This window comes from Python bivittatus, unplaced genomic scaffold (genome assembly GCF_059951505.1).
Source record: "Python bivittatus isolate LINGU-HERP-01145 unplaced genomic scaffold, Pbiv_v1 ctg000330_np1212, whole genome shotgun sequence".
NCBI lineage: Eukaryota > Metazoa > Chordata > Lepidosauria > Squamata > Pythonidae > Python > Python bivittatus.
In genome coordinates, this window is record NW_028277058.1 from 10,791,407 (window position 1) to 10,814,827 (window position 23,421).

Below are 23,421 nucleotides of genomic sequence, written 5' to 3' on the forward strand. Positions count from 1 at the left end.
CCTACCATCCCAACAGTGAAGCATGGTGGTGGCAGCATCATGCTGTGGGGGTGTTTTTCAGCAGCAGGGACTAGGAGACTGGTCAGGGTTGAGGGAAAGCTGAATGGAGCAAAGGACAGAGATATCCTCAATGAAAACCTGTTCTACAGCACTCAGGACCTCAGACTGGGCTGAAGGTTCACCTTCCAACATGACAACAATCCTAAGCACACAGCCAAGACAACACAGGAATGGCTTAGGAACAACTCTGTGAATGTCCTAGAGTGGCCCAGCTAGAGCCCTGACTTGAACCCTATTGAACATCTCTGGAGAGACCTGACAATGGCTGTCCACTGATGGTCCCCATCCAACCTGATTGAGCTTGAGAGGATTTGCAAAGAAGAATGGCAGAAAATCCCCCAATCCAGGCGTGCAAAGCTTGTCGCATCATACCGAAAAAGACTCAAGGCTGTAATTGCTACCAAAGATGCTTCAACAAAGTACTGAGTAAAGGGTCTGAATACTTAAGTACGTGTGATATTTCAGTTTTTAATAAATTTTAATAAATTTACAGACATTTCTAAAATTCTGTTTTCACTTTGTCATTATAAGGTACTGAGTGTAGATTAATGAGAAAAAAAATGAATTTGAACAATTGTAATATCAGGCTGCAACATAACAAAATTGAAAAAAGTGAAGGGGGTCTGAATACTTTCCGAATGCACTGTAGACATTCCTTCCTAATGTGAGTAGTAATCCTAAAGCAAGCAGGAAAACACTGCCTACAGCAGCTACCTAAAAGATGGGAGGAAGTACAGTGTATGTCTCTGGACAGCTCTATGCACCAGACACCATGTTATGAAATGGGTAGGCTTATATCAACAGATAGTTGTATATGGGTCAAGACCATATAAACATTTAGTTTTGGAGCTCCAAAATTAATTGAGATCAGTGTAATTGCAGAACTGGTGTAATACACTCAAATAGACTCAATTAACAGCCTGATGACCACCACATTCTATGTAGTAGTCTAGCAAAACTCTTGATTAAGGCATGAAATATATGGCAAAAGCATTACCATCTTTATTTTATCATTCAATTATTACAAATAAAGAAGCCTCATCAGGATTGCGGTGGCTATGGTAACTAATGTAGCTAAAACATTAATATGTTTTCAGAAGCATTAAATCCCATTCAGGATCTTTTTAAGAATAAGAAAGAGAATGGCATAATATCCATGATGTAGCACCCCGTCAATCTTTCAGTAACACCTGTGACAGACAACAGAAAAAGCAAGAAACATTCTATGCTCACCTGGCAAATAAACTATAAATTTATTGGACAGAAGTTCTGTGCAAGTTGTTTGGATTTTTTTTCTATGCTTAGGATAGATACATCAAACAATATTCTACTTTTTGAAACTTGAATATTTTAAATGTTAACAAAATATTTTTTAAGGATAATACAATAGGATAATTTATATCTCTTCTATTAGGAAATTTCATTATTTATTACAGTTCTAATGATAATTGTGAAATATTGTTCTGTAAAATAGAATTGTACAAAAAAAATACCATGCACCACTTAAAAATCTTCCATATACAACTTCCTGCTTTTAGCTTGCTTCATAGATTTCACAGAGCTATTTAATGCAGAAATTAATGATTTTCCTAATGGAAGTACCAGCTTCCTCCGCTTATATAACTGACATTCACACCGAAGGACTATGATTTCTCTCACAGTATCTGTAGTTTTCCAATTGAAATTTGGTATCTACTAGATATACTGGTGTGAGTGGATATGGTATCATCAAAGAATGTAAGAAGATCTAATTAAGTCTTCCATGTATGCTCAATATTTTATTAACAAAGGTAGACTTCTTGAGCCTAATGTAAGAGCCACTCTTTACCAAGTTTTTAAAAACTTTTATTCTGAACTTTTTATTTTACCACATCTGCAAAACTATAAAATATATCAGCTTTTGAGGGACATTGTGATTTTTAGAAAGCACAGCTTAATAGGAATCATAATTTTAAATCTAATTCCTTGCTATTTTTTCCACTTGTACCTAATGTGGTATGGAAAGAAAGCTGTATTTTGTAACCTTCTCATAAAGGAATGTGCCTGGAAAAATAGAGCATGAAGAGGGTGCAATAATGTTATTACTGCAGTATCATACTTTTGCTTCTTAAGAGGTCCAAATAGACTTATATGCAATATAAAGATGAGCTGTAAAAAAGGAACTGGTATTCTGAAAAAATATAGATGTGGCAGATGTAGCAGCCTCTGGAGAAACATTTGATTTTTCTGATAATCTTCTTATAGTTCAAATAGCAAAACAGAAATAACCATTATTATAATGGTAAGTGAAGCAAATAACTTGCATTATCTTACCATTATATTGTGATATGTTAACATTTCCTCATCCTTTCCTTTACTTCACTAATTTACTCCTATAGCTGTAAATATGAAATGGAAACTTTAATTTTCTCCTCCAGCAACAATTAAGAACTTGAAGCAGTTTACAGAGAGTCTTCACTTAATGACTCTAACTGGGACTGCCAACTCCACTGCTAAGCAACACAGTCATTAAGTGAAACATCACAACTGCTTTGCTTAGCAACGGCAGTTCCAGCAATCCCAGTTGCTATCACTGAGTGAATCTCACACTTTAGGTGAGGACCCACCTGGATCCAAGCCATTCTTGGAAGAAGGTAAGGGACTGCCTCCACTTCAACACCCCCATACACCTATCTCCCCCCATCTCTGTCCTTTTGACTGCTCGCCTACCCGCTGCCAGCTGCCCCCACTGCCTGGCCCTGCCTGCTGCCACTGCCCCCACCATACTACACACTATTGCTGTACTGGCTGGGCCTTTTTTTCACACTGCTGCAGCAAGGACTTCCTTTTGTGTGCTGGCTGCATCCTTCTTTCATGAAAGAGGGTCCAGGCTGCAGAAGGGTCTAACCAATACCTAACTTCATTGTACCTGGTTTGGAGGTTTATGACTGATTATTTTTATTTCCTGCTCCTGCTTCTTTTTATGTTTAATAAGTTGATTCATTCTTAAATGTGTTACAATATATATTTTTGAAATGATAATGAATCATAACTAAATAGAAAATTTGCATGTTTAATTCACACTGAATTTTAGTACATTTCAATTGAAGAAAAAAAACTGACAGACACATAATGAGTATAGGATTACATATATATTACAATATGCCTTGCTATAATACAATTATGGCTGTATGGTAAAAATAACTTGATGACTGATAGAATCCAAACTCATGTGAGTTGCTGTCAGAAACAGAACATTAAATGCATTTTGAAAATAAGCACTAAAGTTTAATTTCAACGTCTTAAAAACAGCATTAGACCTTGACTTAAAAAAAAAAAAATTAACACCAAGCTATTTAAATAACTGAATAGGATTGGATATAGAAATGCTTTTCTCCAGCTTTCAAACAGTGGAGGGGCAGAATATTTCTGCAATACACATGGCTAAAATCCATGATGTCCAGAAACAATATTTTCAAAGGAATTGTGTTTGACAAGCTGTCCTTTTGCATGAAAGCAAGCAACATGGGATAATCTTATGCAAAAATATTTTTTTTCAAATTGTTTAATTTAACTGAAAACTATAGGCATGTCATTATAAAAATCTAATATATCAGAAGTTCTCAACATTTCAGCTACACTGATTTTTTAATAACTTTCTGCAGGAGAAACAAATGGACAAATAAAAACAGTAAGTTAGCTAAGCCTTATGTTCTAACCAAACTACTTACAGTTATTTTCAGTGGCAAATGGCCATGGTGATTTGGTGACTTCACAATTCTGAATACCTTTTCAATAACTTTACTTTGTACAGAAGGACAAAATTATTCATATTTGCCACCTTCATTTTAAGCATTCTGCATTTCCTTGCCAATCTTATAGCTCAGTATCTTGTTCCAGTCAATCTTTGTACGAGTAACTGGCAGTTGTCGACGCAAGGCCTTGAAAGTAGTGTCCGACATTGTTTGATAATTTTCACTGATAGCGGTCTATAGCAAAAAAGGAAGAAAATATTTATTAAAGAATGAACAACTTGTTAATATAAAGCAACACATTTCCAACAGTATACTGTATCATCTTCTAAAACTTTTCTCATGTCTTTTATTAGAAAAACATACTTGATATTGTAAGATTAAACAGAAACATGATATAATCAAACCTTAACATAGTTTAACAACAATAAATAGAAGTAAACACAGTACCTCTGTATTCTACCTCACTGGAAAAACATTAGGGTTTATAACTTAGAAATATAAATTTATAAATATAATTATAAATATATTATAACTTGTAAGGTTAAATATCAACGGTGCTTTCACAAGATGAAACATCCTTTTCCCAGCATCTGTTAAGATTAAGAACTCAAGACTAAATTAATATCACGTAACAGTCAGGGAAAGGAGAGTTAAGCAAACTACAGAAGATTGATGTTTGGACTGAATAGGTTTATCTGCCATGTATTGTAACGATTCTGCTGAAACAGGGTTCCCCAATAACCATGATTACTTTATTTATTTATTTTATTAAACTTGTATGCCGCAGGTGACCCAACAGGTGACTCTGGGCGGCTCACAATTAAAACCAAAGACCCAAGAGCCATTAAAAAATGATACCATATAAATAGTTAAAATTAATTAATCAATTAAAATCAGACTATAAAAACAACCCTATACATAAATACTAAAAAAAACAACAAAAATTAAATTAAATTAAATTACTTTAAGTGAATGGCCTGCCAAATGTTATGTGTCTGTGATCACATCCTGAAAATCTGCACTCAAATGCTGAGAAAATGGTTGCACATATGATTTTTATACTTTTGTGTCACTAAATATATGCTTGGTAAATTTTACCCTCTCTGTGTATTGCGATCATTTTGAATTTAAGAGTCATTTTCCCCTTATTTTGAACACATAATATAGAAGGAATAACAAAAAAGTTGCCCAGTAAGATTCAGAACAATAGTTGAAGTAACATGTTGTAGTCTTATAAGATACCTGGTATTCATTTTCTGCAGCCTCTACAATCTTTACAAATTCCTTTGCTGTTTGGGCTTCATTCTATAAGAGACAATTGTTATTATATTAAATTTATCATAAATAGATAACTATAAGTATAAGATCAAATGTCATTTCAGATATAATACACAAATTGCAGGCGGAAGGTAGCTGTTTAAAATGTGACATTTTATCAATACTGCATTGGTGCTATCTTTAAAATACCTTTAAAATATCTTTAAAATAAGTATTTCTATGTGAATCTGGTATAATGGCAACTAAGATTAGATTTTTCCTGGCAACTGATCACTTCAATATGACATGGAAAACCTGCAACTCATTTGTTCTTCTATAACTTATACCCATCTTATGGGTCCTGCAATAGGTCCTGCAAATCTTCCCATCAGGAAGTATCTATAATTTATAACAGAGAACTTCACCAAAGAGGGATGAACAGCAGCTCTAAGACAAGTGAGGTCCCAATGTATTTTAACATGAAAACTTTTATCAGGAGTTTGTCACTTCTCTTGTTGAATATTGTTTCATTAAAGATCTAGGTTGTATGATACATATTCACATCTACCTGAGTATATATTATTTCCTAATATGCACACTAACCTTACTTACCCTTATATTACTCACTTATGTTTAGCTTGCCACAAAAGAAAATACAATTTGAAGCAAATCAGATATTTAGACCTTACTTCCACTGTATTTCAAGCAAGAGTGTGATTTTGCACTTTGTATCTACAGGATGATGTAAGAAATGTAGAAAAGAATAGCCACAAAATAATACCATTAACCATTCAGAGTAACAAGTTTTATCACAACAGATAGGCCTCACTTAACAATGGCAATTGGGATCAGCAGCCCTGTCGCTAACCAATGCAGTCGTAAAGCGTGACATCATGTGACCGCGCCAACTCATGACAGCAGTTGTGGCAGTTCCAGAGGCCATCATTAGGTGAATCCCGCATGGTTGCAGCATCCCATGGTCATGTGATTGCCATTTGCAACCTCCTGCCAGCTTCCCTGTTGACTTTGGTGCTGGAACTGCTGCAATCACAAGCCAGCTGCCAGGTACCTGAATCGTGGTCACGTGACCACAGGGACACTATGACAGCCGCAACTACGAGTAACAGTCGTAAGTTCCCTTGTTCAGCGCTGTTGTAACTTTGAATGGTCACTGAACAAGTGGTCACTGAATGAGGACTATCTGTACTGCAATGTGCTTTATATGGAGTACTTTTAAACAAACTAGCTGGTATAAAATGCAGTTGCTTGGCTGCTGGCAAGCCACAACAGGCATGTAACAATTGTGCTACTGATCCTGAATTGGCTTCCAATAGGTTTCCAAGTGCAATTTTGAGTGCTGGTAACCACATAAGCTGTATATGGCTGCGCCCCCAAATAACTTCAGCTTCTTTTAAGACGAACGGACCCACTCAGTATCCTCCTAACAAGAAAAGCTCCTGAAAGTCCACTGCTTTTGAGAGACAAAGGGAGAAGAAGCAATGGTTTGGGATGATGGTCCCTGCTCCAGGGAAAATTATGCCCTCAAGGCCTTGATGAACCAAAAACTAGACAATATCTAATTGTTTTGGGAAAGCTTTTGGGGAATAGGGAAGAGGCTGCCAGGTTTATGATTAAATTATTTATTATGGTGGATGTTTTATTGACTCATCTTTACTTTTATTTTATGTCTATATTGTCCAGAGTCTACAGGGTTATGGTAGTATATATGTTTGATAAAATAAATAAATAAGGATTACAGTCTAGTGGTTAAGGTACAGGCTAGAAACTGGGAGACCATGAGTTCTAGTTCCACCTTAGGTACAAAGCCAGCAGTCATTCCCTCTCAGCCCTAGGAAGCAGTCAATGGCAAAGCACTTCCAAAATCTTGCAAAGAAAACTGCAGGGATTTCTCCAGGCAGTTGCCAGGAGTCAACATTGACTTGAAGGCACACACAGAAAAAAAAGACTGATAAAAAATACAAGGCAGCTATGAGTCATAACTTTAATGTTCCAGAAAGTATAGATTTCACTAACTTCCCCCTTTTCTCATAGCTCTCTGTCTAGAGCAAATGGAGGACTCAGTTCAGTCAAATGACGGAAGTAATTTTTATTGCTTAGTCTTGCCTAAAAATGAAGTTAACATGAAAACTTTCATTTCTTCTTCTGTTTAATCTCTTCAAAATAAATTCTTGTCTAAAATGTTTGTTGCTTCACACTTTCAACAACTAAGAGCCAGAAAGCCACAGATCTAGTTTCTATTTTTATTTCTGGAACAGCAGCTGTTTATTTAAAAAAACCTCATTGAATAAAATAGGCTTTCAGAATGATGTAGAATATGAATTTGGAATCTCTGATATTAAAAAAAGCTTCAAACATTTCATTACTATGAATTATACTTACAAATAATGCTTTAAGCACTAATAGTCTGTACTAAAGTTTGATAAAAAGATTCAGAAAATACAAACATGTTCAGCTTTCTAGATCTAAGTATTACCTCTGTCAATTTCTATTAATAAAGTCAATTATGTAAAGAGATCTAAATGCTTTTTCTACCTATATGTGACTATTCCCTCTGAAGACAACTGTGCTGTACTGGGGACATAAGTGTATTTTGTAAGTCACAATGACAAAAATGTTACATGCATATGTGACAACGTAATTTTCATACTTTCATATTTGTATGTCAGCATCAGACACAAGTAAGGGAGTGACATTATGACATGTTTTATCATGTGCCCCATCTTGCCCACAAACACACACTATGTCCATGCGTGGAGACTGGTTCTTCAGTAACTTCAGGAAGACTACCTGAAGAGGGGAGAAGTTGCTTACTGCTGCTTATATGTTCAGTTTTATTAGCAAACGTATTGTCTGAAGAGTGCTAATGATGAAAGTGCATATTAACCTTTAGCTGACATAGAGAAAATAACTGCAACTTCTTTTACAATACAAAATATGAAAATATGCAATGTTCCTATAACAACGCACAAGAAAAGATACTTACAGTCACTGTTAGAGAATCCTGTATGTCTTTATGACTCACTAGCTGAACATTTCCATCTTCATAATAATGAACCTATGTACAAAACGTTCATAATACAAAATCACTATAAACAAGATATTGGCAGTGTATATTAGCGATATTATACGCCTTCCAAAATAAGCAATAGTCCTTAGCAGATTGAGATATGATTCAGATGTCAAAGATTCCAATACTTTTTATACTTAATAGAGCATATCTGCATACAACTCATTGCAAATTTAAATTTACTTATATTGTTCCAGATCTTATTTTTATTAATTAAAAGTATATCTTGTCTTTCCTTTAAGATGTCAAAGTGGTGTACAAACTGCTCCCTTCTCCCATTTTTCCCCATAAATTAACCCTGTGAGGTAAATTGGGCTGAGAGAAAGTGGCCCAAAGTTGCACAGTGATCTTCTGTGCCTGAGGGAAGACTTGAACTAATGTCTCTCTGCAGTAGGTTCAATACATTAATCACTATATGGCACTAGCTCAGTTTATCTTTAGTTTGTTTTGATAGGTGGGGATTATGAAAAGAGGTTAGGTACCCAAAATATCTTTAGCTGAACAAATAAGTATGGCTCAGCCCACCTCCTGGGTAAGCTAACTTACTAGAGTTATTTTATAGCATGGGTTTTCCACCCAATATTTATTCTCAACTGCCTCCCAGGCAAAGGAGATTTTTAAAGAGTCCTAGATATCAGTGCTCAAACAGACATGGAGTTATTGCAAAAACTAGATTTTTAAATTGGTTGGCTAAGAACAAAACCACTTTCCAAACCAAAAAATACCTGTCAATGAGTTTGATGCAATTCCTAAAAGGGTATCCTAGAGCAAGATTTGAATTGTTGGATTCCATGGCCAAATATGGGCAGTTCCATCACTTGTCACATCACGAGTGGACATGTGGTGTCCCAGCCATGGAAGATATTGCTCTTATTTTGTTTGACTATCAACTGTATGCTCCTTTTAGACTTAGACATTTAAAATCCCTACTTGAAAGAACTGGGTCCTGAACTGCAGATTGTTCTATTTCTTCCTGGGCTCTAACATACACATTATTAGTAGAACTACTAAGTTTCTAGGCAAGGTAGTGTAGTGGCAGCACATAAGACCATTGTTATTTCAAGGAGTTTAGGTGCCATGTTTTGACATGTTAAGAAAGTTCACTCTGAGTCATAATAACGCTTAGCTGGCTTGTTTTTCACTTTTACTTAGAAGTAGGGGGGAAGGAAACCCTCAGGATTGTTTAGGTTAAGCACTACCTTAGATCCTGAGAACTATCTGGTTAAGGTCACTCTCACAGCCCAATTCCATGGAAACAGAGTCATGTGATTGAAGTGCCAGACTTTGATAAAAAGCCCTGGCGTTGCCCTTGGAGTGTGGACACAGACCTAGGTACCAGGAGCTGTGTTATCTAAGCCATCTTGGGGTCTCTCCACTGTTGCCTTATGGTAGCTCCTGACAGTAGGGGAAGAGTTTTATCATGGCATGTTATGCTTTTAAATTATGCTTTTGTTATTTCTGTTTAGATATGTTGGAGTTAACTATAAGGCTTAAAATCGCCTCACCTGCTAGTGTGTTGTCTCTGGATCTAAAAGAACTAAAGGAATCACTTGTGTTGTACATGGCCAGTGCTTTGACAATTGGCCAGACAGACAGTTCAGCTAAGATTCCATTATACTGAACAGATTGGGGTATCATATCAAGGCGATGTATTTATTTGAATGTTGATTCTTTGTATTGAGCACATATTTTATTATTGTGTTTTCTTTTACCTATTTTATCCTGGAAATAAACCTTGTACTTTGCCTTTATTTTATTTGATATGGTCGTAAAAATAATCAATAAACTATCGACAGAAAGATAAAATAAATAGAAGAGGTTAGTTAGATTTCAAAAGAGATAATCAAGAAAGGTTTAATTATCTTAAGACCCAAACATTTTAAAAATTACCATGTTCCTGTGAATTAAGATAAACTGGCTGGCTAAAATAACACTAGGACCAGACTGTCACAGAAATACTATTTTTTTTTTTTACATTGGCTTTTTAGAGAAAACATTTAACACTATTTTATTGAATTTTATACACTTTTATGGAGAATATAATTTAAGCATAATATATTATATATGGATATGCAATCCCAATAAAAAATGTAGGATAACCTCCTTTAAAAATCTACATAAATAAATAATCCTTGAAAATTGTATGGGATATTACTAGGCTTTTGAGTTTATTTTGGAAGATTAGGGAAGCCATACCTGAATTTTTAAGATACCAGCTACCTGGGTGGTTGAAGGTGTTATTGTAAATTTCCATTCTGATCGCCAACGACCATTCCTTAAAGAAAACAAATCCATAAAAGCAAAAAAATGAAGAGACTGAGAACTATGTCTTAAATCTTAAAACAACAAAGTGCTTTATAAAAGAGGATGCATTTCAAGGAATCCTGCTTTAGCTATCCAAAGGATTTTTCTAATCTTCAACATCTTTAAATTGTGTTTGAACTAAAAGTAGTAAAAACTTTGTCTATAAACAATTTGCATATATTTGTGACAAGATTTCTACACACACACGTATATTAGGTATAACTTTTTTCACATTAAAAAGTGTTTTGTGAAATATGAATAGAGTTGTATTCAAAATCTGCCAGATAAATTATCTTGGAGCAATTTAATGATATCCATCTCCCTCTGAGGCTTTTGCCATTCCCCCAAAATTTGCTCTGGAGGACTGAAGACCTTTACAGCAAGTTTCGCAAGGTACCTATGGGGGAGTTAGTGGAAGGGAAAGTATTGTGCCATAACTGAAACACAACATATATAACAATTGATATTACCCAAGATGAATTATGTTCTAAATATTAAACATGCTGAAATCAAAATGTCAATAAAACTTTCTTTGGAACTTATTTCCAAATAATTCAGTTTATACTTACCAAAAGTTTTTTGCTTGAAACTGATGACTTTCAATGCATACAATAATTGTTTGATGTCCATCAATAGTTTTTCCATATACCTTAATCACAAGTAGGGAAAAATGTTAACTTTCAAACCTTAGGTATTTACTTTCTCCATTCTTTAATCATATACAAAACTTCAGACAATGACATTTGTTTTGCATTAAAAACATATTGCTAATTTACAGTACATTTATGGACCTGTCCAAATACTGAATAGCCACAATCACAATAATTTTGTCTGATAAATCATAATATATAGAATGACAAAGTTGGGAATAGAGGCCTACACATTTTCACTGAATTTGCACCTAAACATTGCTTCTGAGAAAATGGGAATGATTCAGTTTGTATTCTATAGTGAAAGACAAAAGGAAGTACTTTTCACATGAACTGCGTGCCTGATTGTAACTTAAACAGAATCATACAAATTCACTTACAGTAAAGTCATCAATGGCTGGATTCACCTATTACACAGTGCAGTAATATAACACTAGATGTTACTCATTATGATTTGGCATTATGATGAACTACTTACATATGGGTAAAACTCTTGGTTACCATTATGGCTAAATGCAGCCACTGGCTACTTATCATGATTATAGATTATCTCTATTAGTGAACACAATGTACCATTAAATACTAGTTATTAGTAGACCAAAGTAGGAAAGTACTTATGAGATATTCTGTATGTGGCCTTACAACAGGCATCAACATTGGAGAAACAAAATACTTATCAAAATAGAAAAGATCTTAGCCTTATCCAGTTGAATTCTTTGTGTATTTTTCACCAATTATATTAGAGATGCATAAAACATTCTCTGCACAAACAGCCAAGTTCATGTAGTCCATGTAGGGACCAAAACACATGTTCTGGGCAGAGGTGTTCCAGGGTGGGAGACAGTGGATAAAAGATGGTAACACATGGCAGCTAAGGGGAGACAAGAGGGAAGATACTGGAAAGATTAGGGAAGAGGGATGAATAGGGTGGCTGGTATGTAACAGTACCTAAGGGGAGGTAAGGAAATCAGTGGGCAGGTTGGCGCACAGGCCATACAGAAGAAGACACAAAAGTAGGGCAAGGTACACCAACCTTTCTGTGCTTACACTGTAAAATTCTTCTGAACTCTGTCTCAGCTAAAACTCAGAACAATAAAAATGATCCAGTTTTTGGTTTGGTTTTGGGCACCACAACACATCCTGTAATGGTTTGGGCAACTTAAGAGCCACAGTGTGTGAAAACGTATTTTCCATTTCATATACACCCATAATTACACTAATAGGGCATCCCAGTGTCTGCTGTAAATGAGCACTATGTTGAAAAAGAATGTCCTGTGAGTGGTTTTTTTCCTTTTAGTATTGTCTTGGTTGGTTATCAAAATTCCTACCTTCAGACATTTCTTGATAAAAAGATGACTAGATTATAACTGTGGGTGAATATTAGTCCCGTATCCATAATCCCACATGAATTAAAGCAGAAATAAAGACTTCAATTATACAACCTAAAGAATAGTTTTAATCCAAGCATTTTCCAGACTGTGATACTTACTGTGCAGACACCATTTGGATAGTGTTCCTTCACATATGCTCTCATTGCTGTTTCTATGGAGTTTCGCCATGACTCAATTGCATTTTCAACATCGTGAGGCTTTGGATCTGTAGCCTCCTTTCGTAAATGATCAAATTTAAAAGCAATCTTGTTTTTTGGATCCAAAAATTTTCCATTGCCCAAATCACCATGCTCTGTTATTAAAACCTGCAAAGAAAGTTGTCAAAAAGGGCATTTCTAAAATAATATCTCTACTTTTAATCATAGTACTATTTATCCATATCTGATATTATAGTCTACATCAACACTTTTTAAGTACAATATCCATCACATATATAGGAGAATATGAAGCTTGAAATACAAAATTCATAATATCAAATTAGTATTTATTTTATTTTCATAGAACTCCTCCACCAAAAGGAATGGATGATTAAATCAATAATGTGATTAGCTAAAACCATCCTGATGCCTTTTTTTCCCTTCCAGTTTCTCTCCATTTACCTGATACAATCTTTTGCAGTTCTATACCTATGAATGTCTCTGTTGCAATGTGTGGAGAAAAAAGGGTTCTCAATAATGGTGATTAATTAATAAAATCAGATTAGAATGGCTATAAAACAAACACAATGCAGTTAATGCTGTAGCACCAAAACTACTGATTTATTCAGACAATCAGCTGCAGACCAGATTCTTTAGACACCTCTGAATACTCCGTAATTAACCAAAAACGTGATCTATAATTTACATTTATTATTAAAAACTGCTTAATTAAAACATACTGCTACTTTCAAACTTAAATATTTTTAAACATACCTGTTCGTCATAGCCTTCTATTTTAACTGGAGTAAACTGGTCCAAGTTATACTGTGCAAATGCACTAGAAAGACAAGAGACATCAGATAATAAAACTTTGCTACATATTATTCCAAGTACTGAAACAAATATGTATTTCTGCACCAAGTGCAGGTATCCATCTCTAAGCATTACAGTGGTACCTTGGGATACGAACGCCTCTACTAACGAACTTTTCGGGTTACGACCAGCTCCGGCCGCAAAAATTTACCTCGATGTGCGAACTCCGCCTCAGGGTACGGTCATTTTTCCGCCCCGATACGTGGTCCACGGCCATTTTTCTGCCCGACACGTGGTCTGCGGCCGTTCTCCCGCTGCGCCGCACCCGGCCGTTCTCCCGCCCCTGAGGCGTGGTCCACGGATGCCAGAACAGATTAACGGTAATGACATTGAACCTTATGGGAAAATTTGCTTCAGGGTGCGACCAAATTCGGAGGGCGGAACGGATTAACCGGATTTACATTGAACCCTATGGGGAAATTTGCGTCGGGTTACGACCAACTCGGGATACGCCCAGAGTCACAGAACGCATTAAGTTCGTATCCCGAGGTACCACTGTATATCCACTGGATAAGTCATGATATTGCTTGTTTGTTTTTGGCTTGACATGTTGCGTGAATGGGATAAGTGAATGAACTATACTTTGTTTTCAGCAGTATATAATGAATTGTATACAGTTTTCACAGGGGGTTAGAGTGATATGCACAGAGGAATGCATGGTTTGTTTGTATTTTCCTAACTTATTTCTTTTTGTATCTCACCAAATCAGTCTAAACTGAATGACAAAGGTTAAAAGGAAGAACAGCCCCATTTACTTTGCTCATATAAAAGACCTGGCTGGACTATTCAACAAACTACAGTTAAAAAAGGCTTAATTCAAATTATAAAAAGGCCGTTTCTGAAAGATTATCAGGTTTATCTTAATCAGCAAGTAACATTTTGAAAAGGCAATGAGAAATATCATTCTACCTACATGTCTCAATAGAAATTTTCAATATATTCATCCATTCTTAATACAATGAAAGATAGGTGTTATATAAAGAGGTTAGTACTTACTGCGCTGCTCCTTCCCTGAGAAGATTATCATTATTAAGTAGCAATCGAACATCTGAAAAATACTGAGCATTAGTATATGGTGAATATACTTGGCATAAACCCAGCCAAAAAAATATATGTTTTCCCAACAGAAAAAAGTATCTATCTCAAATGCATGCCAACCAAACTAAAGTTTAAAAATGCTAGATGTTTGATACCAGCTATGCATATAGATGAAATATACTTCTTTAAGTTTCCTAGGAATTAGCATCATATAAATTTCTGGATTTTTTTCCTAGATCCAACTGGACATAACTTTGCAATTATGGCCAAAGAATGAGCAAGTTTGTATAATATAATAATCACTATTTAAAAACCTGATCAAACAATCTTATTGAAAAATATAACAAGCATTTATTTAACAGCTGAAATTCAGAAGTTCAATCCAAATTTTGCCTTATATCTCAATATGCATACATATAGATTTCAATTTTTATTGTAAACTGTCAAGTGTGTGTACTGATTACAGTAGCATATAAAGAAACAGAATGTACTACAGAATAGGGCTACAAGGGCATTATATTTATGGTCACTAATATGCAGCAAAGGACTAAAGGACTAAAATGTTTCAAAGTTTGTTCCAAGGTTGGAACACTTCAATCTTGAAACATTTTGCATACTTCTAGCATTTATTATGGAAAAGAAACATGGGTTTGTAGTAATGAGGCTGAAAAAAGTGCTCTGGCACTCCAAGGCTCTTTAGTTACCTCCTAACCAGCTTAAAGTGCTTCCTAATTGCCACCTGCCACCAGCTCACACTCCAATGGGTCTTCACACAAGATGGTGCTATTTTTGTACAAAAGCTGCTTTTCTTTCATCTATAGCAAATGATCACTATCTCTGAATGCACCAGAAGATCAAAGATCAAAGATAGCAGTTGACTATCACCAATAAGAGCTATATGGTTCTTTCATTAATAAGTTTAAGGGGAGGAAAAAACTGGGGACAAAATAATGAGTAAAAACCCACAGGCAGGTAAACCTGCAGGATTTGAGGGAAGGGAGCACATGAAAATCACCATGAGGTTGCCTTCCTCAAGACTGATACTATTTTAAAATGCTTTATACCCTTACTTCCTGTTTCAATTTTAAGATCAATTGGTGTCTCTAGTAACTATGCTAAGTCTACTCTATTTGCTATCACTTCTTCAGCAACTATCATGGCCAATTGTTTAAGTCATTTTTTTAAAAAACCATTTCTCATTCTATGTCATTTTCTCAAATCCACTCATACTCTTAATAAAAGGGAGGCATGCAGGTCTCTCGATTAAGGGTTGAACCAATTATAAATTCCATAGCTTAGTCCCCCACTTCAACAAAGAAGATGGACATGGGGGAGAACATAATGATAATTATTCTGTAAATATAATATTTCTGCCATATCTTGAAACTTTAAGCCCATGGTCAGCATATCTTATTTTTGGAGCTAACAGTAATATAGGAATTTTAAAGAATTGTCAATCACACATGCATCACTTTCAGTTAAACATAACTTTTGAAAAGTAACTCAAAAGTAGATGTATACAAATCTTGTACATTTTAATTTTATATTCAAAGTCCTGCTTCAAGCTTGACCAAATCAAATCTTTAGTCTCAGACCAGCATAAGATAACATCAGTAAGAATTATACTGCTTCAGTAATAATACGGAAATCTATGAGATATAAAAGATCATTGAAAACGAGCATTACTTACAAAATGCTATAATATTAAAACACTAAGGTCTCTATATAAAATTATTAATTTTATTACTAAAACTAAGGTTTACTAAATCGTGATTTCAAAACAGGCACTTCAAGCATCCAGGAAGTGTTGGAACCACAGCTCTGGACTCCAAACAAGGTGCTTCAAATTTGAAATGACTGATATCTGAAATGGGGTGTTTCCTATTTGAAAAAGATATGTTGCACATCACTGCATATAGGGTACCTGAAATGAAAATCAGCATACTCACCGTTAAAGACCTCATTGAATTCTCCTGGTGGAGCATGGATGATGAATTTTGCTGCTATGCGCACCTGAAATGAAAACAAATGGTATATTTTTAAATAGTTTTAACATAATTTATAATGGAAACAAGTTATACTTTAAGAAACACTGAAGACTATATTAAAAGAAATGGATTCATTTTTAAGGAAGAAATATAAGTTATACCTTAATTCTACCACATAGTTGTTACAGAAGTCTAGTTGTTAACTTAAAAACAAAAGATCTCCAGCAAGAATAACACAATACAGACATAATACTCAGGAGGTGCAGAAAATAATAATCTGTTAGGACTGAACTGCATGTAATACCCCAGAACAGTATTTTTCTCCAATGCTAACAGCAACTTCAAAGGTAGGATTTTCATTAGGACTGCAACCAAAGATGGGGGGTTTACATTTTCTTCTTCTAACCTGGTGTGACTCATAATAAGCTCCTTCACGATTACACTATTGTAATCAGTTCTCTCTTTGTAATGAAATGCTTTGTCAAATAAATGAGCACAAAATATCAATACAATAATATGGGTTAACTTTGCAAAATTTCAATAACCTGCAAATATGCATTAAACATCACTTTTAGAACAACTTTTAAATTCTTTAATGCTACAAAATGTGTACAAAGGGCAAGAGAAATACACATATGACTGTTTAAACACGAAGATTTGAGCTTTTTTGCTTAACACATACACAAGGGGATAAGAAATGAGATGCTCCTCTTAACCTCCTGTTTATGACCACAACGGAAATCAATGTAGTTAAAAGCAAACCCATATAGCATGTACATGCCTTTATAAGGCAATAAGAATGCTCAGAGATACTTAGATTTGTATTTACAAAAAACTTACCCTGGTATCCTAGCTAATATTTGATTAACCTAAACTCAATCAGAATTTTTTCATGAAGAAATAGACAAATTTGATCACTAAATAAATAAAACTGAATCATATTAAATAACACAACTGAAAAAAAATAGTGGCAGGCCCTGTCAAGAATGACACAGCTTACCCAATAAAATTAAGAGTCCTAACTAGACACTATGGTAATAGGTCAATTTACATTTTATAATTAGATGTAAATAAAAATATTATGCAGAAAACCTGTGAGCATATTATGCAGTCTTCTGTGTACTTTGTGTATCTAAGTCTCATGTTACTTTGTTCCTAGCCCTCCTCTTTCACAGATCACTTGTCAGGAGAAAAACTGCTTGAAAGGGGGAAAGGGGACACAACAGAAGGAACCAATAGTCCCTTTCTGCCTGTTACTCTTTTTTAAAAAAAACTATTGTGTAGACAGCATGGCCTGTATTCATATATATGGGCTATATATTTATTACATCTAAACTTGAGAACCAATGTGGATGACAATGAGCTTGAGTTTTACTTGAGAGAGCAATTTCTATTTAACCATGAATCTCACACCATTCTTGAAAAAAGAAGTCAGCCAGTCATATAGGAATGTCATATAGGAAACCCATATTGGGTTTTTTGGATGGAAAGGCAGAGTAAAGTGCAATAAAACAGAAAGGGAAACTGAAATATTTATTTAAAACAAAAAGTGGGAAGAAGAAAGATTAAAGATCTCTCCTGACATTTAAAACATACATACATTTAAAACATACATTAAGACAGACACATGTAAAGTCTTGCAATGCATATGTTTAACTACGGCACAGATTTTGTGATAATTTACAATAATTAGTGATTTGATAACTATATAGTACAGTTTATTTCTCTTCCTTAATTTGCATTTTTAGTTTTGTCTCTTTTCTAATTTTTTTAAGCTTAAAGATTGTTGCAGGGAAGTGGGTGGACTCTTCCTCCCTCACATAGAAATGAGATGAAAAACCAGGATAGCAGCACCTCACTGCCACATACCTGTTGGAGCCACATAATTAGTTCACGTTATTCACCTGTCTACAGAGTGACATCTGTTTGTGCTTCTTTGTAGAATGAAAATGATCCCAATTTTTTTTTAAATGTTAAGAACACTGTAACCTAATGCTTAATTTGAAAGTGTGCCTTCCTGCAAAGCAAAATAATGAAGGTAAGTGAAGTAGGTGGGACCATCCAAAAGAAGAAGGTAGGATTAGTTGGTTGGTAGGTATCATTTTGGTAAATCAGTGTTTTGAAACTGGTTATATCTCCATTATAGTCACTTTCTGAATGAATAAGGTATATTATGTGACTATGTGTGTATAGTAATGTATATTACCAGTTTGTTTCCGGGTCCAATTCAAGGTGTTGGTGTTGACCTTTAAAGCTCTTCATGGCATGGGACTGGGTTATTTGAGGGACCACCTCTCCCTGATTTCATCTGCCCATTTTACCAATTCCAGCAGAGAGGGCATGTTATGGGTTCTGTCACCTAGGGAGCTATATCTCACGGGCCCTAGGCAGTGGGTCTTTTCTGCTGCAGTGCCCACGCTGTGGAATCTTCTCCCCACTAAGGTTGGCCTTGTCACTGTTGAGCTTCCAAAGGTCCCTCAAGACCTGGTTATGCCAACAGGCTTGGGGGCCCCAAGAGACGGGTGAGCTAGTGAGGTGGGTCCAGTATTTTTAATATCCCTTTGTTATTTTTTTCTGTTTTAGTGGTTTTTATATCTTTTAATGTAGAATATTTATTGTTTTTAGCTTTGTTGTACGCTGCCCAGAGTCACTGGCTGGTGAGATGGGCGGCTATATAAATTGTATGTATGTATGTATGTACGTAAATAAGTAAATAAGCCTTCCAGCCACTGTGAGAATTCAGCAATACATTCTCAAAATATCAACCAACACTAAGAATTGAAGATCCTTGTTATAGACATAGCCTTTAACAAAATCTCTCATGAAAAACTTCTGAGAACATTTAGCAGTTAAGTATTGATATATCTAAGTATATCCCAGAGTTATTTTAAGGATATGTTACATATCTGTAAGAAACTCAGAGGTTTTACATTTGGGTTAAATATTCCAGGGGGTAACATCTGGAGTCTGTACTTCCTGTTTATCAGCAAGATCTATAATGAAAAGTATTTGTGGGAGCCCCAGGACAGAGATTGGTCATGTTTCTGAAGCTGGAGTAAGGATCATTTGTACAGGTTTCCCCCTGCCCCCCGCCCAGGTTTTGGGAGGAGGGTATATTAAGCCTAAATGAAGGTCTAAATGCCTGCTTTTAGATGGGAAATAGTGGGAAACTACTTCTGTTTTTCAGCACTTTGCAACTGATATTCAGTTACACAATTTCTTACCATATCACCATTGCTGCTGCCTCAGTTCCTTAGATTCCCTTCTATAATGAAAACAGTTAAGACAGACACAATTCCAGATTCTGTGCAACCTCCTTACCTTCCTTTAGAGCTCTATTTTCCTTGTCATCCAAATGTCTAACTCTAGTTTCCTGCTGATTTATTTACAATTCTCTGCAAATTTGTATTCAGAAATGTTATATCTTATGCTACAAAATATAGTGTATTTTAAGGAAGTAGGGTTCCTGATTCAAAATTGAAAGTTGCACAATATTTTCCCTCATGAAACCTACCTAAATTATTTCTTCATATATTTGCATTTCCTCTTTAAAGAAGCATACACTTGTCTGCAGATATAATAACTTGGTTCCTGAACTAAGAGTACTGGAGGAAAGCTGCCCATTCTCTTCTTTCCAATGAAATTACCAACTATGGGGGAAAACATGGGGAAACGATAAATTCCTTGTATAAACTCTGTTCATACAAAAATTGTCCTCCTGGACTCTCCCTAATCATGCATGCTCCAAAGAGGAGGCTTTATTCTCTGGCCCAAATTGATGCACTATCCATCAGGGTGACATCTGAAAGATATTTCAACCTTCCATATGAAAATTGAATGTGTACATGTTTTGATATGAAAACTGAATCCATATCCCATGTTCAATTAAAATGTCCACTTTATACACAATGGCATTTAAAACTCATAACCCCAGTTATTATAAAGTTTAAGTTTCCTCATGATGAGGAAATTACTCCTTAAGTGATCAATTCCTAAATGTATCAAGGGCAGTAGCAATTTTTTTATCTGCAACTTTAGCCCATAAAAATTGGCTGATGCCTTCCTCACATCCTTGATTGTCTTTGGCTTTTATGTAATTTATTATATGATTTTTTTTCTTAACTGCTGTATATGTTTCAATTTTTGCTGGTTTGGTCTTGGGCTTTAAATTAATAAGTAATAAGATCCAAGCAACAACTTTGCACTGGAAAGAATATTACCACATTTGATTACTCTGCCTTAATCCAAAGTGGTGGTTTTTGTACTCTAGAGAAAAATGGAGACCTTTTGGGAATTACATCAAGAGCATGGTTTTCAGAGGATATCTGTGTAATATCTATCATTGTGTTATCATCAAGAATTTAAACCTAAATAAACATACTTTTAAGGCAATGTTTATAAATATATAAACATTCCCTTTACCACCACATCCAAATAACTGAAGAGTGCACAAGACAGGACTGAATCTTATGGCATCTCATTTGACATATCTAGTTTAATGAGAAATTGATAAGCATGCTTTAAATATCATTTTTGAATCAGCTATGCATCTACTTAAGAGTCATGCCAATAAATCCAAATAAGTTCAATGAAACATATTGTGAAATCCATGGTGGCAAAGAACTGCCACAGAAAATTCTGTGTCTAGTGAGGAAAAGGACTGGCCTTCATTCTTTGATTCACAATTCAAAAGAGAATTTGGACCCAACAAACAATGTGCAATTACTCACAGGAATCAGAATGATTCATTTAAACTCTTTTTGTTTCTAATATAAAATGCTAGCACATCAGGATTGCCACTGTCAACTATGCAAAACAAATAGCCTTTTTTAAATACAAACACCTACACTCTGCCCTAGCTTTTAGATCACTTGTGAAAATTACTATTAATTTGTGTTTACATTACAAGATCTGGGCTACAAAAACCTTAATGACCACTATATGGAGCACACAATTTAACTCTTTGCTGTTATCTAGTGGTCATCCAGACTTTTGCAGCACAAATCTGAGGGTTCAATATGAGAAATGTTTAACCCTGAAACCTCTTACATTTTAAACTGTAATTAATGTAAATTCAATGCTCTTTGTGGTTCCTACAGCAATCACTTAGCACAGCTATCCTTCTGCAAACAGAACCCCTAGATCACTGTTGGGTTCACATATAACTAAGCTTTGGTTTGTTAAACTATGTTTTACTGAACAAACCACAAGTAACACAACACATCAATTAACTCTCCCACATGGTCTACCAGATGCATGAATCTAAGCCACATGCTTTAAGTTTGGCAACTGTGGAGTTAATAGACCATGGTTAAGGATGTGATCACTTGGCATAATGGGAGGATCAAATCAAAATTTTGCAAGATGGTCTTCAGCCTGGTTTAACTGAAGGGGAATAAATTAATAAAGATCTCAAACTCCTTTTCATGTCACTGTATCAAACTGAAGAACAAACATAAAAGAATACATCAATAAATTAGTTGATTTATATTTATTCAATATTTATTGAATAAAACAGTGTAAGGGAACCTCATACATTTTAAGATCTATCTGTAAAATAGCTTACACATATATGTAAGAAGTAATGTGGGAATGTGACAGCTGCATGTTGTAAGGATACAAGTATACCAGGAAGATGTACAAAAACATGCTTAGCAACAAACATGGGTTTATTACTAACCAGGTTTTCACCTCATGCTACACCATAAGCCATCATTGTAAATCATAATAGATAGATTCACACAACAAAAGCAAACCCAGGTAGGCCACATTCTTTACTGTGTGAACTGAACCACATTCACACAGTAAATGAATTGAGTGAGGCATTTCTACCATGGCTCTGAGCAGACTAAAGGTGAAAGGCATGCAAACATTAATGCTCCTAGGAAGACATGAGATAGGAAGAAATTATCCCTCAGTCAGTCAGAACTACCCTTAGCACCAGAAGATAAGTTTGGAACCAAACAATTAACAAAACCACACCTGGAAAACTCAAAATAGAAGCAGTGTGGGCGCTCCTCCCCCCCCCCCCCCCAGTAAAACATTAGAACATACAATCAGATCTGCAAAATAATACCTCGAAACGACCATCTGAGTCAAGGGCAGAGAAGTCAGGGGCGGGGAAAAAAGTCCACCAGAGCCACCCTTTGGAAATCACTTCATGCCACGTGAATAGATTACGGGCCACCATTAAATCAATCGAAGCCTATGCTGTCCACCAATAAATTGTCCTACATCGTTCCAGCGACAAGGGAGGCGGCGGGACCAGCCCCAGAGGCCAACGGAGAGAGGGGTTAACAGGGAGGAACCCCTTTCCGTCAGCTGGGCTTCCCGCGGCTTTAAGAGGAAAGACAGACCCAGCGAAAGGCGAGGTGGAGACACCGGATCCGCCGCGCCCGCTTTACTTCAGCCCCAGCCCGGCGCCTGGAGCCTATTTTCAGCCATCGGACCGTACAAGGAGCGGAGGGGGCGGCGAGCAAAGCAGGCCTCGGACAGAAGGAAACAAGCCTCCTTCCCCGCTTGCCTGGGCTGGCAGAGCCGGGCTGAGGGCTCGACCCTGCTCCACACCCCGCTTGCTTCCTTTTCTTCCTTCCTCGTCCCCAGGAGGGGGGAAGGAGCCGCCACCGCTTCCTCCTCCTCCTCCTCCTCCTTCCCCCCTCTCCCCACACGACTCCTCTCTTTCTGCGGCGAGGGCCTTCTTACCTTCTCCTCATCGGAGAGCTGGTCCTCCAGATCCGCCATCTTAGCTCCTCTCCGGTCTGCCCACGAGGAAAAAAAAGAAGCCCCGGAGACCCGCGAATCGTTAACAGGAGGAGGAAGAGCAGCAGCAGCAGCAGCAGCCAAGGCCCAGCCACCGGTCTCCGCCCCTCACTCAAGCAGGAAGGGCGGGGCCCGGACTCGG

The 23,421-nt window shown here is 36.1% G+C and overlaps 1 protein-coding gene across 1 annotated transcript; it reads right to left on the reverse strand.

Moving 5' to 3' along the window:
- Window positions 1-1,289: 1,289 nt before the first annotated feature.
- Window positions 1,290-23,405, reverse strand: CAPZA2 (capping actin protein of muscle Z-line subunit alpha 2). The gene is made up of 10 exons (XM_007437135.4): window positions 23,223-23,405; window positions 16,482-16,545; window positions 14,491-14,542; window positions 13,396-13,459; window positions 12,583-12,789; window positions 11,013-11,092; window positions 10,336-10,414; window positions 8,056-8,127; window positions 5,037-5,099; window positions 1,290-4,028 (listed from the first exon to the last, which is right to left on the reverse strand). The coding sequence occupies exons 1-10, from the start codon at window positions 23,259-23,261 to the stop codon at window positions 3,888-3,890; spliced, it is 861 nt and encodes a 286-aa protein (XP_007437197.1). The 5' UTR covers window positions 23,262-23,405; the 3' UTR covers window positions 1,290-3,887.
- Window positions 23,406-23,421: the final 16 nt, after the last annotated feature.

Bases quoted from the DNA above. Each gene is read 5' to 3' on its own strand.
- CAPZA2 (XM_007437135.4), bottom strand. From the start codon at position 23,261: ATGGCGGATCTGGAGGACCAGCTCTCCGATGAGGAGAAG. The intron at 8,128-10,335 runs GTATGGCTTCCC...TTTTGTACATAG, and splicing joins CTGGTATCTTAAAAATTCAG to GTTCATTATTATGAAGATGG. The intron at 4,029-5,036 runs GTATCTTATAAG...TTTTTGCTATAG, and splicing joins CTGCAGAAAATGAATACCAG to ACCGCTATCAGTGAAAATTA.